Source organism: Pipra filicauda, unplaced genomic scaffold (assembly GCF_003945595.2).
Source record: "Pipra filicauda isolate LSUMZ 115617 unplaced genomic scaffold, ASM394559v2 scaffold83_size3615187_pilon, whole genome shotgun sequence".
Classification (NCBI taxonomy): Eukaryota; Metazoa; Chordata; class Aves; order Passeriformes; family Pipridae; genus Pipra; species Pipra filicauda.
In genome coordinates this window covers 1,927,045-1,944,347 of record NW_024105020.1, presented here as the reverse complement: position 1 = coordinate 1,944,347, position 17,303 = coordinate 1,927,045, and the positions used below count along the sequence as shown (strand labels likewise).

General features: G+C 42.1%; 1 protein-coding gene across 1 annotated transcript; it reads left to right on the top strand.

Annotated features, from left to right (window-relative positions):
* Positions 1-1,486: 1,486 nt before the first annotated feature.
* Positions 1,487-15,489, top strand: CNOT11 (CCR4-NOT transcription complex subunit 11). The gene is made up of 7 exons (XM_027718081.2): positions 1,487-2,018; positions 3,396-3,560; positions 7,918-8,070; positions 8,608-8,810; positions 9,591-9,793; positions 12,614-12,710; positions 15,273-15,489. The coding sequence occupies exons 1-7, from the start codon at positions 1,613-1,615 to the stop codon at positions 15,468-15,470; spliced, it is 1,425 nt and encodes a 474-aa protein (XP_027573882.1). The 5' UTR covers positions 1,487-1,612; the 3' UTR covers positions 15,471-15,489.
* The last annotated feature ends 1,814 nt before the right edge of the window (positions 15,490-17,303 follow it).

The window sequence follows — 17,303 nt, the reverse complement described above, 5'->3', positions numbered from 1 at the left end:
TCTTCCATCTACTTTACTATTCTAGCAGTGTATCTTGCAAGCAGACCTCTCAGTGTGATCCAGTCCACTAGTGAGTAGCTGCTTTATCAACAAGGCTTTCAGCTCATGCCTCACCTGGCTGTAGACCCTGTTTTTTCTCCCCAAACCATAATTTTTTTAACAGCTGTATATGTACCCTTTACACCTTTGGTATCTGGGTTTCCTTCCCATCAGTAATGTGAATCAGGGATCACCTCTGTTATTTGATCTATATGAAGAACATGAGCTTTCAATTTATTTTAGAAACTGAATCCCACCTCTTACATCAGTATGGCTAACTGGAAAGCCAAGGTCTTCTGGGCTGGGTGACTTGGGTGGAGTACTGATACTACAAGAATCAGTGCCTGCTCTCAGAACTTCTCAAGCCCTTCTCCTCTCAGCACATTCCACAGAAAGCCCTTTGTCCAGGCCATGACCTCAGCACTTATTCAGGCTGCGCCTGTGAGTTGCTGTCCTGTCAGATGACCTTCCACAGGATAAACCAGTGAAAGAGATCATCCCACTTAACAGAGATGGGATTCCATCCCCAGCTCCCAGACACTGATGCTCACCATCCTTCAGCTCCACTGAGAGCCCCACTAGCAAAGTGGATATTCTCAACTGAACTGGACCATGGAAGAAACGGATGAACACCAGCCCTCCAGGATGCACTTTGGGCAAGACGGAGATGGGCAGCAGGAGCAGGTTAACACAGCCTTCCCTTTGAACACCAGAGGCAAGGCAAGGCAAGACTGCCACGGCTGCTGGCTGGAACACAGCCCTGGCGTCTCTTTCCTGTCCCTCTCCCAGGGACACACAGAGCCTCTGAGTGTATGGAACGTGCCTTCACGCCCATTCAGCGTGGTGACAGGGGAAGGTGCCAGCGGTGAGGCTTCCCTTCCTACAGTGGGATATCGCACAGCGCTCCACCACCTCCTTGGGCAGCCCATTCCAATGTCACATCACCCTTTCTGTGAAGAAATTCCTCCTAATGTCCAACCTAAACCACCCCTAGCGCAGCTTGAGCCTATGTCCTCTTGTCCTGTCACTGGTTGCCCGGGAGAAGGAGCCGATCCCCACATGGCTACAACCTCCTGCCAGGGTACCCCGAGCCTCCTCTTCTCCAGACTCAACAGCCGCAGCTCTCTCAGCCGCTCCTCGTGGGAGTTGTGCTCCAGACCCTTCAGTGGACCCAATCCATGGTGTAACCGTTCCGCCGTTAAACGGCACGGTCACGAGGTGTTCCTCGGCCAGCGAAAACCCCCGGACGCACAGCCGGGCAGGGCGAGGGAAGCAGCGACGGCGGCTCGAGGAGGCGGGGCCCCGCTGCAGCCCGGGAGCATCCCCACAGCGCCCCTCCCGCCCGGCCCCGCCGCTGACACGCGCCCCCTGCCGGCGCCCCCTGCCGGCTCCCCGCGGGACCGCGCGGGCCAACGCCCCGCCCCCGTGGGGCCGCCCGGGCCAATCCCGGTGCGACCCGGCCGCGCGCGCCGCCCCGCCGCCGCCACCGGAACGCCCCGATAGCCTTTACGGCAGCGCCGTAAAGCGCAGGTAGTGGGGCGGGTGGTGCAGTCGGGGCGGCGGTCGGGGTCGGATGCCCGGGGGCGGCGGGAGCCCCGCGCTCGGCACGCAGGTGGGAGCGGAGGCGGGCGAGGCGGCGGCGGGCGGCAGGATGAGCCTGTCGCCGAAGGAGCTGTCGAGCCTGCTGAGCATCGTGTCGGAGGAGGCGGGCGGCAGCACCTTCGAGGGGCTCTCCAGCGCCTTCCACCACTATTTCGGGAAGGCCGAGCACTTCCGGCTGGGCTCGGTGCTCGTCCTGCTGCTGCAGCAGCCCGACCTGCTGCCCAGCCCCGCGCAGCGGCTCACCGCGCTGTACCTGCTGTGGGAGATGTACCGCACCGAGCCCCTCGCCGCCAACCCCTTCGCCGCCGTCTTCGCGCACCTGCTCAACCCCGCGCCCGAGCGCGGCGGCGACGAGGCGGAGCGCACCCCGCTCTCAGGTGTGTCCCATCGCCGGGGCCGCGGGCGGCACGGGGGCCCTCCCGGGAAAAGCCGTGGGAGTTCTGCATGGCCGGCGGCTCCAGGCTCGGTGTCAGACAGGCCGCCTACAGGGACCTCGCCGCGCTCTGCATCTGTCTGAGGGAGCTGGAGCTGTTTGGCCTGGAGAGGAGGAGGATCAGGGGAGACCTTATTCCTCTCTACCTGAAAGGAGGTTGTAGCCAGGTGGGGGTTGGTGATGTGACATTGGAACAGACTTTCCAGGGAAGTGGTAGAGTCGCCGTCCCTGGAGGTGTTTAAGGAATGACTGGACATGGCACTTGGTGCCATGGTCTAATTGTCGTGGTGGTGTTTGGTCGTTGTTTGGACTTGATGATCTCAGAGGTCTTTTCTAACTTAACTGATTCTGTGATAACACAGAATTTTTTTGAAGAAAGCCATTACAAAAACCTGGAGGTGATAAGAGGCTTCTGACAGCTTTGAAGCTGTGAAACAAACCTCTTAGAGACAAGTACGTGAAACACTTTCCCCCTCTTCAGTAAATACAAGTATGACAGCATTGTGTAAATCGGTTTCTAAAAAAAATATCCTGTTGGAGGGAGTTCTGAGGAGGGCCACCAAGTTAATTAGGAGAATGGAGCACCTCTCAGCACCAGGAAATGCTGAGAGAATTGGATTTGTTCAGCCTGGAGAAGAGAAGACTTCAGGGTGACCTTATTGCAGCCTTCCAGTCCCTGAAGGGAGACTATAAGAAAAACGGAGATGGACCTTTTTACAAGGACCTGTAGTGACAGAACAAGGGGGAATGGCTTCAAACTGAGACTAGGTTTAGATTAGATATTAGTAAAAAGTTCTTTACTGTGCAGGTGGTGAGACAGTGGAACAGGTTGCCCAGAGAAGCTGTGGATGCCCCATCCCTGGAAGTGTTCAAGACCAGGCTAGATGGAGTTCTGAGCAACCCGGTCTAATGGAAGGTATTCCTGCCTGTGGCAGAGGGATTGGAACAAGATGGTCTTTAAGGTTCCTTCCGACCCAAACCATTCTCTGATTCTGTGAATTGCAATGTAAGGTCATACTTAGTAGCTCACTGGTTGTCTGGATTGTAAAGTGTGTGAATAAACCACTGTGAGTGACTTAGCCTCAGATTTGGATGTCAAGATGCATAACAGTGATCAGTGTAGTGCTGCATTTTGCATTGCTTTAGGAACTGAGTAGGTAACAATTTTCTGTGTGCACACAGACTCTCCAGCTGCACTGACCTTGCCATAAATAATACATCAGTTTGCATTTTAGTTTTGCTTGTTATACAAGAAGCACATGGAAACTGTTAATGCTCCTGCATTAAAAACCAGGAATTGTTTTTCACTGTGTGTCCACAGGCTTCTTACCTCCCATAACTCCTCCAGAAAAATTCTTTCTTTCTCAACTGATGTTGGCCCCTCCTAGAGAGCTGTTCAAGAAGACTCCTCGGCAGATTGCTGCAATGGATGTGGGGAACATGGCCCAGTCAGTGGATATAAGCGGGCTTCAGCTGGCATTAGCAGGTAAGGAAGGTTTGTGGCTGTGGTTCTCTTATGAATGGAAACTGTGATCGTACCATGACTGTGAGTTACCTGAGAAACACTCTCATCTGTCCTATATATGGAAAAGTTTGAACTGTGCTGTAGTGTCTTCAAGCCCTTGTTCCAGCACATGGAGAAACTTCAAGCAGATGTTACACCTTAGCTCTTATCCTCCTTAACAGTAGCTTTTTAAGCATGTTTGCCACTGCCTTAAATATGAGAGCATTTTGCAAGTATAGGAAGGTGTTAATCTAAAGCTTTGTGGTTTGTTGGGTTTTTTTAAGGGTGGAAGTTTTTTGTTTTAATTTGTGGGTGTTTTTTCTGTATTTTTATCCCTTTTCACCCTTTGCAATATTTCTAGTGTGAGAGAAAAAGCATAGCTGTCACACTGCTGTCTTGTACCAGTACTTCAGCTGTACCTGGCAAATTGACTATTACTTATTACAATTATATTAGCAGTTTATTATAAAGTTACATCTTGCAGCATTAGCTCAAGAGTGGGAAAGTGATCCACTTTTGCTAGATTGAAAAGAAAAGCAATGTGATGCTTATCCTTTGACAGGAGAACATGAGGAGGAATGTGATTGTTCAGGTCACATTGACTGATGAGTCACATCTGGAGCTAATCTGAAATATATTGTTGGGAAGAAGGTGCCGGTTTGAACACCAAAAAATACTGGGTTTTTTTCTCTAGGTATGTGCAAATAGATCTGCTTGCTTGAAAACTGACCATCCCACTTCTGTATCAGTACAGTGTGGTTTATTGCACTATTTAGACTTTCTCTGTCCTGCAGTAGTATCTCGGTATTGTAATTTTTTTCTCTAGACTCTGACATTGACTTGTGATGCTGTGGTACACTGTCCCTCATTGACAGCATACAAATGTCCTCTGGTGTCCTCCTTAGCTGCTATTTCCAGACTGTGGGATCTTTTGAAAATGCAGATTCAACACCCTAACATACCATCATGGGCAAGACAAACCCTTCTGGTTCTTGTTCTGTTCATCCTGTCTGTATTTTCCAGAATACTTTTGCAAATTCAGATTTTGTGAAACTTCAGGTAACTTGATTTTTACCATAAGACAGATGTGATGCCTTAAGTAGCCTGGAGGTGATTTTTTCCTTTGTTTTTATTTGTTTTGCCCTTGGTATTGTGTTTGCCTTCTGAAGAGTTTGTTCATATTACAAATGAAATCATAGGATAAGAGAATGGTTTGGGTTGGGAGGGACCTTAAAGATCATCTAGTTCCAACCGCCCTGCCATGGGTAGAGAGAGCTTCCACTAGACCAGGTTGTTCAAAGCCCTGTCCAACGTGGTCTTGAACACTTCCCAGGGATGGGGCATCCACAGCTTCTCTGGGCAACCTCAAAATGGTAGTTGGATGAAGGGGTACTCCAGGCCACATATTTTAATTTGCTCTTTTTTAAAATACAAGTCAATGGTGGCTGAAAGTACAATACAAAGTCGTTGATGGTGCCTTGCAAAATTAAACCCTGTGAGATGTGCATGTATAATTGTTTAAATAATCCAGTAAACATGCACAACTAATTGCTTATGAGCAGTAGTAGGAGTTATGTAAAAAATCAGCTGCATCTGAAAAAGTTTATGCTGTTTTACTCAGGCTTCTTGCTGGAGCTCCCTAGAACTGCCTAGAACTCCCTAGAGTCTGCTCTCTAGTCACTTTCTTAGAAGATAAATATTTTGCTTGTTTTGGAAAGTGTGATTTCTTTCACAAGTGCTCAGTATATTTCTCCTAATGACTGAGTATGCAGGATGAAGCTGGTGTAGGATGATGGCACAGTAGATGCAATGTTTGTGGTGTTGTGTTTACACTTCCCCCCTCCATATTTCACAGAATGTAACAACTGGAAGACTTGGTAGCCCTTCAAAATTGTGGTCCCTGAGATGAATTGAGGGGTATTTAGAGCAGGATGATTTTGACTTGCTTTAGCATATACCTGCAAAATCAACTGAAATAACTTAAAAAGCATTAACTTTTTTCAATCGGTTTATCTTTTCCAATCCTTGTGTTTTTTAAAGGGAGGAAAAACGCTTGTCTTCTGAACTTGAACTCACTGTGACAATTGTAGCTGTATGGTAGTATTTCTATTTTTGATTTTCTTTTTTATTTCTAGTGTTTATCTGCCTCCCATCTCCCCTTCCCAGGAAAAAAAATTAGAATGCTGGATAGAGCATTTTGGGAATGAGTATTAAGACTTGCTCTGTTCTCTTCTCCCTTTGATCTACGGAGAACTAATTCAAGCTTTGGTATTGCCCTATAATGATGTGGTGTGTTATCCTATCAAAAATGTAATATTCTCCTAGTTGAAGGGATGGGTCTTCTGGCAAAGTACTCCTAAGTGACTGCTAACCCTTGTTTGATCTGGGAGTAACTGACCTGTATTAAAGTTTTTAATACATTGTAGAGCTTTCTTTAAGAATCAAAGGAAATTTCTTTTTACCTGTAAAAAGAACAAGAAAAAGCTCCATAGAGGAACCTCAGGGTTTGTTTTCAGTTTAAATTTTTAAAATTTAAATGTCTTAGTTATATTATTTTCTGTTAAATACCTTGTTCTAATTCTTACTTCTGCTTACCTGAAACTATTGATTCAGCCCTAATTCTCAAAGCAGTGAGAGTGAACTGAGCTTCAATGCAAATAACTAAGGGCTTGGGCAGACTTCTGAAATCTGTGAATTGAAATATTTCTAGTTAAGCATCAGTAATAATTTCAGATTATGAGGTTACAAACAAATTAGTGACTTACTGACTGGCGAATTTAAGTTCTAGAGTACAAATGAAAAAACAGAAAAAACCCACCCAATGTCTCCCCTTCACTCCTGCACTTCATTTGTTAAATCAGCCCTTCTGTCCAGTGGCTAAGTGAAAGTACTCAGGAGATGGAGTTTGAAACAATTTATTAAGTAGAAGACATGTTTTATTAACCAGCTCATTTGGACTTTGCCTTTAAAATGGTTTTTTGTTTAAATAACTGAAAAGTATGCTAGTTGTTGCCTTTAACAGAAAAACATACCCTAGTGTGCTGCTTTGGTGAGTATATATGCAAATATTTGCATTATCTGAAATAGTTGGGTAAAGTAGGACAGAAAGGCACTGGGTGGTACTTTGTTTTGATGATCCTTTTGTTACTCACAGTTTTGGCATCTCTTGCAGATTTGGTTGGAGTCATATGAAATAGTTCATGTGCGTGGGAAGCTGGGAAGCATCAACATGGTTGCACAGAAAGAAGCAAGCACACTTTGCTTAGAAGTGTTAGGGCACACAAAATATGACAGCACTACACTCAATTAGCTAGGAAAAGGAGTGGTGTTTAGTTTCATGTAGAACTTCTTCAAGGGATTTCTTGTGTAGTACCAACAATTTTGGACTTCAGATTGCTTAAGGCTTAATCTGCTTCCTGGTGTTCTGTGTTAATGGGCTGGGAGGGAGGAGTGTCAGGTAGTGTTTCTGTAGTGGGGATTTTTCTGGTTTTTGTTCTTTGGAGTTTTTTTGCCAAAGCAATGGAAAACATGATCTCTCCAAATAGTACATAGAAGATTAGCCATCAAGTCTTCAGATACAGAAGAGTGATAGATTGTGACAGAAGAGCACGTAAAAATCTGACAATGCGAGCGAGTATTGAGCCTCCATATTTTCTTTATGGCCACTTTTTCTTCAAGTCTTTGGCTGTATATACTAACCTTAATATTATTTTTATGTAACTTGTTTATGTTCCATGGTTTGGCCTTCAAAGGGACATTTTCAGCTCCTTTCAGGTTTGCTTTGATGACAATCTCTCTAGAGTCACATAACAGTTAAAACTCCATTGTTTTCCATAGGAGCATTGACTGTGGCTTGACAGTGAATGCACCAGTAGGTTAGGCAATGCCACGGAAATGCATTGGGTGAATTTGAATAGCTGACTTCAGGTCTAGTATGACCATTGTCTTCTGTGAATGGATCCATGTAGATTTCTCACTTTCCTGCTCTGAGAGTAAGTGATTACAAAATTAGATACACCATGTGAACTCTTTCAGGAGTAGCATGGGAACCTAATAATGTGCTTTTGGATGCACATTACATCAGTTACCTACCTTTTCTAGAGCAAAGACTAAGTTTAAGATTAATTTCTGTTTCTTCTTTATCCTTGCTGCATACTTCAGTCCTTGCCTGTCAGCTGGCACTCTCACTACTAGCTGCCTGATGCTGTACTAAATTGCATGTTGATGTTATCTGGTTTTTTTTTTAACCTTGTTTTTTTTTTTTAAAGCTGCTTGTTTTTCTCTACCTTTAGTATTCAAGGCACCTCTGTTTCAATTTTATGCTTTAATATTCTTTCAGAACGCCAGTCCGAGTTGCCAACACAGAGCAAGGCCAGCTTCCCCAGCATTCTCAGTGATCCTGACCCAGATTCTTCCAACTCTGGTTTTGACAGCTCTGTTGCTTCCCAGATCACAGAAGCCTTAGTGAGTGGACCAAAACCTCCTATAGAAAGTATGTGCATTTTCACATCTTTGTTTCTGTAACGTAACATGCTGTGTTATTCCACTTCTTCAGATAAAATATAATGGAATTGAAAAGTATGAAATGGGAGTTAAGATGAAGGAAACAGCACAAAACTGCACTGTCAGGCTATCTGTAGATCAGATTCCACAGCGTTCACATTTTCAGACTTTGAAAAATCTGGAGTCTGTCTTCAAGCTCTTCCCCACGTCGTCTGTTGGCTAACAGATCTTAGACCCTGCACTAAGATCTGCATTGGCTGGTAACACCTCCCAAGGAAGCATGAGGGGGAAAAGACCATGGGATCAGTAACTTAGTGATCTGAATCAAGAGGAAAAACAGACTGATGTGTAATGGTATCACTAAAAATCATAAATAAATGTTTTTCTGGGAGGCAAATAGGATTGTAATGCTGTTCTCAGTGTTATAGTGGCTTAAAGACATAGGGGCTTTGGGCATTCTTTTTGTACTGATGTAAAACCAAACACCCACAGCCCAAGAAAACATTTCACTTTGTTGCCATTTTAGGTCACTTCCGACCAGAGTTTATTCGACCACCGCCTCCACTCCATATATGTGAGGATGAATTGGCATGGTTAAATCCCATCGAGCCAGATCACACAATTCAGTGGGATAAATCAATGTGTGTTAAGAACAGCACTGGAGTGGAGATAAAAAGAATCATGGCAAAAGCTTTTAAAAGTCCTTTGACTTCCCCACAGCAAACACAGGTAAGTATGATGCACTTTGCTGTCTAAAATGATTCCCTAACAAGCTGTCTAACTCATGTATTTTAGAAAACTTTGAGCACTTTAAATGATCTATGTTTGGATTCAGGAAACTCCAAGTACTTCAAATTGTAAAAACCCAAGAATTTTGACTTGGGTTTGTATTATTTAAGAAGAAATCCTTAAACTCCTAGCAGTGACTGGATGTAGTTACAGTTGATCAATAAGTGACACTGATATTTTTCTGCATGGAAAAATCTTCATATAACTCAGTTATTCATGCTTCTGTGGAAGCTGTTGATAAATAATTATTTCAGAAATACCAACACCAAATTATTTATTTTTTCTCAATTTGATAATATTACCCCTGATTTCAGTGGGCTTTTCTTCATAATCATTATGCTAACACTATAAAATAACCCTTATTTGCAGAACTCTTTCTGACAACAGTGAACCTGAAATTGAGATTTTCTTCTGCTGGACAGGAAACTAAAGAAGGCTGAAACTTTTCATGTGGTTTTTTTCTCTCTTCTTTACCACCCACTGCTGAAAGACTGCTAAATGCCTTATTAAAGGTTTTATGGCCACCGTTGTCTGTACATGGAAATTTTAAAGTAGACCTCCGGTGTTCTTTCAATTGAGAAGCCTCTATCTAAAGGGTTATCATTCTCCTGTATCTTAGATGTATTATAGTAGTTTCTTCAAACAGTAACATGAACAGTTGAGGAAAAACAAACCGAGAGTTTTTGGGTTTTTTTGTTTGTTTTTTTTTTTTCTTCGCAGCTCCTTGGAGAATTGGAAAAGGATCCCAAGCTTGTTTACCATATTGGTCTCACTCCTGCCAAATTGCCAGACCTGGTTGAAAACAATCCTTTAGTAGCTATAGAAATGTTGCTGAAACTAATGCAATCTAGTCAAATAACAGAGTATTTTTCTGTCTTGGTCAACATGGACATGTCCTTACATTCAATGGAAGTTGTAAATCGGTGAGTATGATCTTAAATATACCAAGGTTTTGCTAAGTATGTAAAACAAATAAATGAACAGTTACTAAGTGATTGTGAGGCTGGCCACAGGGCTATATTTAGATGCATTCCAAACACTACCAAAAGTAACAGGAACGGAAGAAATAGCTAGTCAGATTACAGTGTAGGAAAAGAGTATCAACCTGTCATTCTCTTTTCAATTCCTTTATGGTGTTTTTGTTGGATTTTTTTTTCATACGGTTTTAATAATAAGTCTCAGCGTTCTCCAATTAATCCTGAAAGGAAGAGTGTGCTGTGGATTTGTTGCTTTTTATGACTACTGGACTGTCTAATGCTGTTTCTTTCATAAAGGCTTTACTTCCTTTCCTGTAGTTCCTTATTGGTGGTGCCTGTAGTTTAAGGAAAAAAACCTCTTATTTTAGTCCAGACTAAGTTTATAAAGTTAGTTGAGGGTGGGTATTAAAGAATTGGACCTCTCAAACATCTTCAGTGCTGAGTTGAGAGAACACTGCCAGTTTTTAAGTTCCTTTTTACAGCCTTGCTATTTTAAAATATAACTGTAATGTTAACAGCTTCCTATTAGCAGCAGCAAAATTGCAACAGGAAAAAACCCTCACAATTTCCCAGGAGAAAGATGTGATATTGGAGGTATATATTACACTTTATTTTAATTATAATTTTATATAATTGTTTAAATTAAAATAATTTTATATTAATTATTCATAACATACCATATTAGGTATGGTAAAAAGCTAATTTCTTGCACAGGTGCTTTGCTAGTTAATCTTTCAGTCCCTGCTCCAAGAATGGAGAGTCTTATTTTCTTTAGAAAACACTGTATTACTCTCTAATATTAGCAAAGTGTTTCTCCTTTGAAAAGAATAGGGAAATACATGTCCTGTTGTACATAACTTCAGCTGGAGTTGATGTCTGCTAGAAGATTATTTTATCAAACTGATACATTGAGCTCAAAACAGTATTTAAAATGGTGTCACTTAAGAGAGTCTGTCACTGCAATCTATAATATGTCTGAATGTTTCCTTCAGACCTCAGGTTCTGGTTAATATATAAATTTCCCTAGCAAGTAGATATCCTATGTCCCAGGAAGCTGCAGGTTTAGTTCCTGCCTTGCAAAATGACCAGTTACCGAATGCGTTTGTTTTTGAACTGTAGTGATTGACACCTCCTCTAATGGGTCACAAGAATTCATGTTCTTTTTCTCATACCTAAAAGTTTAGCCTCACCTCTAGCTTCCGTCTTTTCTTCCGACTGAGGGAGCATTGTGTTTAATTAGGACATCTGGAAATGTTCATTTTGATCCTTCTTGAGGCATGCCTGTGTAGGAGATAGAGGAGTACAGTGGGACAAAGGGCAGCTATTGCGAGAATCCTCCACAAACAGTTAATTCCACGTGGCTAATCTGCCTAATCCCAATTTGCATTCTTGATGCAGTTTAAGTGAACAAAAGGTGTTATTGTTAAATGGTGGCCCTGCTTTAGGTTCATGCCCTGTTTTCATTGAGAACTTTTGCATATTGATACAACCCCTTTTCTTAACAGAATGCTAGCCCCTTAAATAGGAAAACTTCTCAGACAGCTAATCCCCACAAACTACAGAAGTACATCTGTCTTACATTCTTCCATTTCTGAATGGCAATTACTGAATGTGAACTACCAAGTCAGCCTTCTTCAACAGTCTTTTTGCAGCAGGGTCAAATTGCACTTAAATATCATTTGAGGAAAGAAACATACCTGAAACAAATCCCTCCCTACTGGTGCAGACTGACAGCAGTTACTGCCCTGAATGCCCAGGATAGCTACACCGCCAGGCATGCTGGTTCTCCCACAGCACAGCTACCATAGGAACAGCTATCAAGCTGACAAATGACTGTCAGTGCAAACAGTGAAATAAGTGAAATAAGACAAAAAATTGAAACTGCACTTGAAACTAAAACATGCACCTTTTTCTCTATTGCCCCCTCTTCACTACTTGAGATAGGACTGATTGGATTTACTTGGGTCAAAATCTGTTGTGACCTTATGGCAGTTCTACATTTAGCGTATGTTGTTATCTTAAAAGAGCTGTACTGCTCTTTCAGTTAAGAAACAGTGGCAACTCAAATACATTGGTAGTCAGTATTGTTAAAACACAAATAGGTGTGCTTTGCTGTTAACCCTTAAAAATACACCAGTACCATTCTTTGATGCAATAGTTCTCCAATTCTTCTGTAGTAAGAAGCTTCTGAGATTGTCGTGCATCATCAATCTTTAGTTAACTTTTTCATCTAGTCAGGGTCTCTTATTTTAACTGTAGAGATTCATACTGCTCCAGATACTAGGACTGAAACTTACAACTGAAGGAACTAAAGAACTGATATTTTGCAGTAACAAAGGAGTTATTCCAGTTGTATACATAAGGAAGGATTTCAGCATCTAGAATCAGTACATGAAATTCAAATATGAATAAGCAAAACGGTATTGCAGTGCTTATTGCAAAGAGCCTTGGTACTCAAGACAGCTAGAGGGCCTCGTTGTAAATTGGAAAGTAGTGTCACTGACTCATTTGTGTAATGTTTGTAGCTGTGTCAGATATACTAGAAACCAATCTAACTCAGCTTCTGTGTCAGAGTTAAAATAAAATATTTTGGACTCTTAATGAAGAAATTTAAATATGTAAAAATGTCTGTGGAAGCTGTCAAAAATCAGCTCTGTATGACAGGACTGGGAATAAACTAATATCACAGGTCTAACTTACTTGTTTTGCAAGAGAATCACTAGAATTATGGTTTCATAAACCACTGGATATTTTTTATTTGAACAGACTTACTACTGCAGTTGATCTCCCACCTGAATTTATTCATCTTTATATCTCCAATTGTATCTCCACCTGTGAACAGATTAAAGACAAATATATGCAGGTGAGTACTTGAATAAATTGGTTTGGAAAAAGTGTCCCATATATTGCTCTGTTTAATATGTGCTGTGATTTTATAAGGCTGATAAGCACCAAGTTATTCTGTCTTACTGTTTCTTTATTTCAAAGGCACATTTTCTTTCCTAACACAGTTAACATAGTGTTTAACAGATGGTTCTTCACTTTTTTATAAGACTTCACAGGTAATTACTGTTCCCTGTTTTTCTGTAGACATCGTACATTTCTTCCTGGCAAAACTGCAGTTTTATGTGACTGGGGTTCTTACATCCAAAAGGTTTATCTGTTACTCACCCTTTTTTTTTCTCCCCCAGTATTAGTTTGCCTTCTGCTTAGTTTTAAGCTTCAAGCTTGTTTTCTATACAAGTGTGCCCAACACTTCAGACCTCTGAGATGATGTTACAAAACTCACATGGAAGTCTCGCTTTTCAATAGTGACCTGTAACAGCTTGCAAGTCTTTTGTCTTCCTAAGACCATACTCTACTTCACAAGCCTGTCATACTCCTTCAGTACCAGCATGCAAGTCGTAGCCATTTTAAGGATCCCTGACTGGGGAGGATCAGGGGTAACCTGGGGAGGTTTCCACACCTTCAGCATGCAGGGTTGTCTGTGTGCTGTGTGAGGTACTTCCTTCTCTCCTGATCTGTTGGTTTCACCAAGTGACCAGTAGAACTTGTTTTCTTGGGTACGTCATTGGAGAAAAATAGTTCCATGTTTAGTTTATCCAAGGCTTTGTGAATCTTGACCAAATCCTGCCTCAGATTTTTCCTCTCAATACTGAAGAACTGCAGCCTCGTTATTCTCTTGCAACAAGGCAGCTGTTCCTTAAGCTTTTTTGGTGTCCTTCCCTAGTGCTTTCTCCAGCTCTGCTATACCCTTAAGCTACAGAGATGAAAAGTGTGCGTGGTACAGAGAGTGGGGTTGCAGTGGGGCTTGAGATAGCAGCAACCCTCCTTCTGTCTTGTTCTTGGCACCCTTCCAGATGGTGACTAACCATTTGTTATCTTCTGGTGGTTTCTGATGCTTCTCTGCTTTGAGACTCGGCCAAACACACGAGTGACTTGACCTGTGACCTGCTGAGTAGCAGCTGTGCCTATTACATTTGGTAGTGGAACAGGAAAATAGCAGCAGACCTGGACTGCAGCTGAGAATACGCCCAGAGTGGGACACTGTGCTCAAAGGGGCTCGTGCTCAAAGAGACCATGTAGGAGCTGTGCTTCAGGCACACATGGGACAAAAGAATAGAGGGTCAAGGAACACATACTGATCCCTAAGCAGCATGCAGAGCTTGGGAGATCTAACACTTTCTTAATGTGTATCAGGCCTCACAGACATAAGATGTTTTGTTTGAAAAGTATGGTACAAAACTACTATTGGAAATGATCCTCAAAGACTGGGAGTCAGCCAGTATCTTGCATTTGTTCTTTTGCTCTGAGTTTCATGTTCCTCAATTATTAAAGTTACTCTTGTAACTAACTTGTATTGCAGAGAAAGCATGATGCCTTTTGATTGCAGTGAAGGAAATCGGTTGTTCAGTTTCTGAATTCTCTTGTTACAGGTAGCAAATTTTGCAGTAGTAAACTCAGTTCCTGAAAAAAAAAAAGCTGATATCTTATAGTGTCAAATAATCTTAAATGCTGTGGACACTTAATCTATCAAGCCCTTCAGTTCTGTCTGATAAACATCATGCATGTATACAGTTGCTTTTAGAGAAAGGTTTGGGTTCAGCTTTCTCGTAATATGAAGTAGTATGAGACCACTTAACGATAAAGATCTGCTTTTGTCCTCGGGGAAGAATGTGCTCTGTGTAAAGCAGAGAGTAGTGACTGGATCTGTGTATGACAAATTGTAGGTGCTAGTTCCTGGGCCTTCACTTCCCAGCTCCTAGCATGCTCTTCAAGGTGTTACCTAAGCAGCTCTTAAGGAGGAACACTTCCAAGATCCCCTCTTTTCATTGGATCAGGCAGGAAGTGAGCCATAAATTCTGAGGCATATTCTTGGATTAGGTGTCCCTGGAACTGTCTTTCCTTCTAAGATAGAGCAAGAGGGTCATCTGCTAATTCAGTAGCAGAGCACTTTCCATGAAGGAAGTTTGGAATCAGTTCCGTTTCTGTCACTTCCCATCTGGAGTGCCTTGATAATGTGATGGGAATTTTGAGATAGAAGCTTGTTCATTTTTTTTTTTTATAGTGTTATTGTAGAAAGTAAAACTAAGCAAGACCCAAATGATGACATCATCTTCAACTATTATGCTTTCTTTCTGCCTTTATTCAGAGATTACATAACAAATTAAGTGCAGTGCATAGGTGGGTCTGGTGCTTCATATATACATGGGATTAATCTTGAGAAAGCTCCTGTATCCAGAAGTACAGAACTATAAAGCAGAGGATTCAATTTTTTCATTGAAAAAGCTGAAGCAGCAGATAGCTGATGAAGCTAAACTGCTCCTGAAATGCCTCACTTGCACTGCTGAGGGCCAACAGTCCTTTATCTGACTAGGCTGCAGACATTTATTTGGATTATGAAACTATGTCTCTTTTGTTTCAGAACCGCCTGGTACGTCTTGTTTGTGTCTTTCTTCAGTCTTTAATCAGAAACAAAATTATTAATGTACAGGACTTGTTTATAGAAGTGCAAGCATTCTGTATTGAGTTCAGTCGGATACGAGAAGCAGCTGGCCTCTTCAGATTGCTGAAGACACTAGACACGGGGGAAAATCCATCAGAAATGAAAACGTCAAAATAAAGTGGCAAAAAACCCCTTGTGCCAGCGTTCTATACTAATTGTCTATTTTAAACTTAAATCTCTGGATTATGTAATACATTATAAATAGCATTTTATGCATTTAAACAATAAATAAGGATTTTTCTGATACACGTGTTGAAGTTTGTGAAATGTGTTACATGTTACACTATTTATGACTATGGTTAAACTTTGTATGTTTTATGTATGTCCTGAGATTCAGGCTCTAATTCCAGAGAGAATATAAATAATACCTAGCATTTCACAGCAAATTTAAGTATTAATCTGCCACTCGCAGTTTTGTGCCCAAAACTTTTTGTGTATAACTCAAGTGAACTTGTATCAAGGTAAGTAACTTCCTTGTTTTGCCCTTTGTTCACTGTGTAAGACCTCCTAGGAGCTGGATACAACTCCTAAAAACGCATGGCAGTTTTAGTGAGTAAGAAAAAGTCTGTCTTGATGTCTAGAAACTGCTAAAGGCTTATCGTTACATGGCAGAAATGAAGTGTTGGGTGCTGTAGGCTCAGAGTGGTACTCTCTCTTTTCAAGATCACTGAATATTTCCAGAATCATGCCATCAGTAGCTGAAATACCACACCTATTTCATGCTTGTGAGAAAATTTCACAGAGGAAAGATGGTGCCATTGCTTCCATAAAAATCCAAGGCATGAGCCTCTAACTACTTCCAAACTTGCATAGGCAGTTGCTCTGTGGCTGCCAAAGTTAAAATAGTGTCTTCCTTCTAAAGCATAGAGGGGTAGTACCATTCACATGGTTAAATGCCTGGTGCTGGGGAAACTGGGGAAGGAGTCCACATAACTATTATTTTAAGCTGATAGCAGAATAGCTGCTCTCAGCCTTGAGACTGAAAAGGAAAGTAACTGGAAAACTGACTAGTTCCAATTTAATGCTGATTGATAAATTAAAGCTGTTTTAAATCTGCTTCTCAAATTTTTAGGAAGTACAAGATCAGTAATGCAAGGTTAAGACTGTCTTTTGGCTCTTTCCAACTGATTTAAATTGCAGAATTGCTTGGATTGAAAATCCCATCGATTACTCATCTCACACAGCATAATCTTTTGGTAAGAAGTCCTGTGAGAAGTGTTCTCTCCTCACTAGGGGTTAGACTTGTGTAGCTTCCCAGAGTTAGGATGTATCAAGTCAACTAATGTAACACTTATTTAAGGTCTGTCCAATTGCAGACATTCCTTCTAAAACCCAAGACATTTGCTATGTTTTTAGCAGCAACAGTTAACTGAGCTTGTATCTTAATGTTTTAAGAGAGGCCAAGGCTGGCCTGTGCGAGAAGCGGGTCCGACAAGCTGGCACAGCCAAGCCCCTCAGCCAAGCTGGTGGCAGCTCTGTGATAACCCAGCAGTGGTCTATACCTAATGGAGAGGATCCACATTGGAGCAATTGTTTAAGAAATGCAGCCCCTATGAGGGAGGTCATGATGGAGCAGGGGAAAAGGGTGACCAGGGGACAGCAGAGACCAACTGTTACAGGCTGACCACACCCTTTCTTCACCATCCCCCTGCCACCATGCACATGAAAGGGAGAAGAGTGAGGGGGGAGTCAAGTTGAGCCTAGCAAGAAGGGTAGTTTTAGTTTTCTATTTCTCACTATCTTACTCTAAAATTAATTTATTGCCATTTAAAAGTAATCTTTGTCTACTCAAGTCTGTTTTGCCTGTGATGGTAACTTGTAACTTTCTTATCTTGACCCATGAGTTCTTCCATCTTACTTTCCCCCTCTTCAACAGGACAGCGGCCAGCCAAGGTTAACACACCCCCCCAGGTATTGGTTACAGGGGTAAAGTGGCACAGGCTGAAGGGA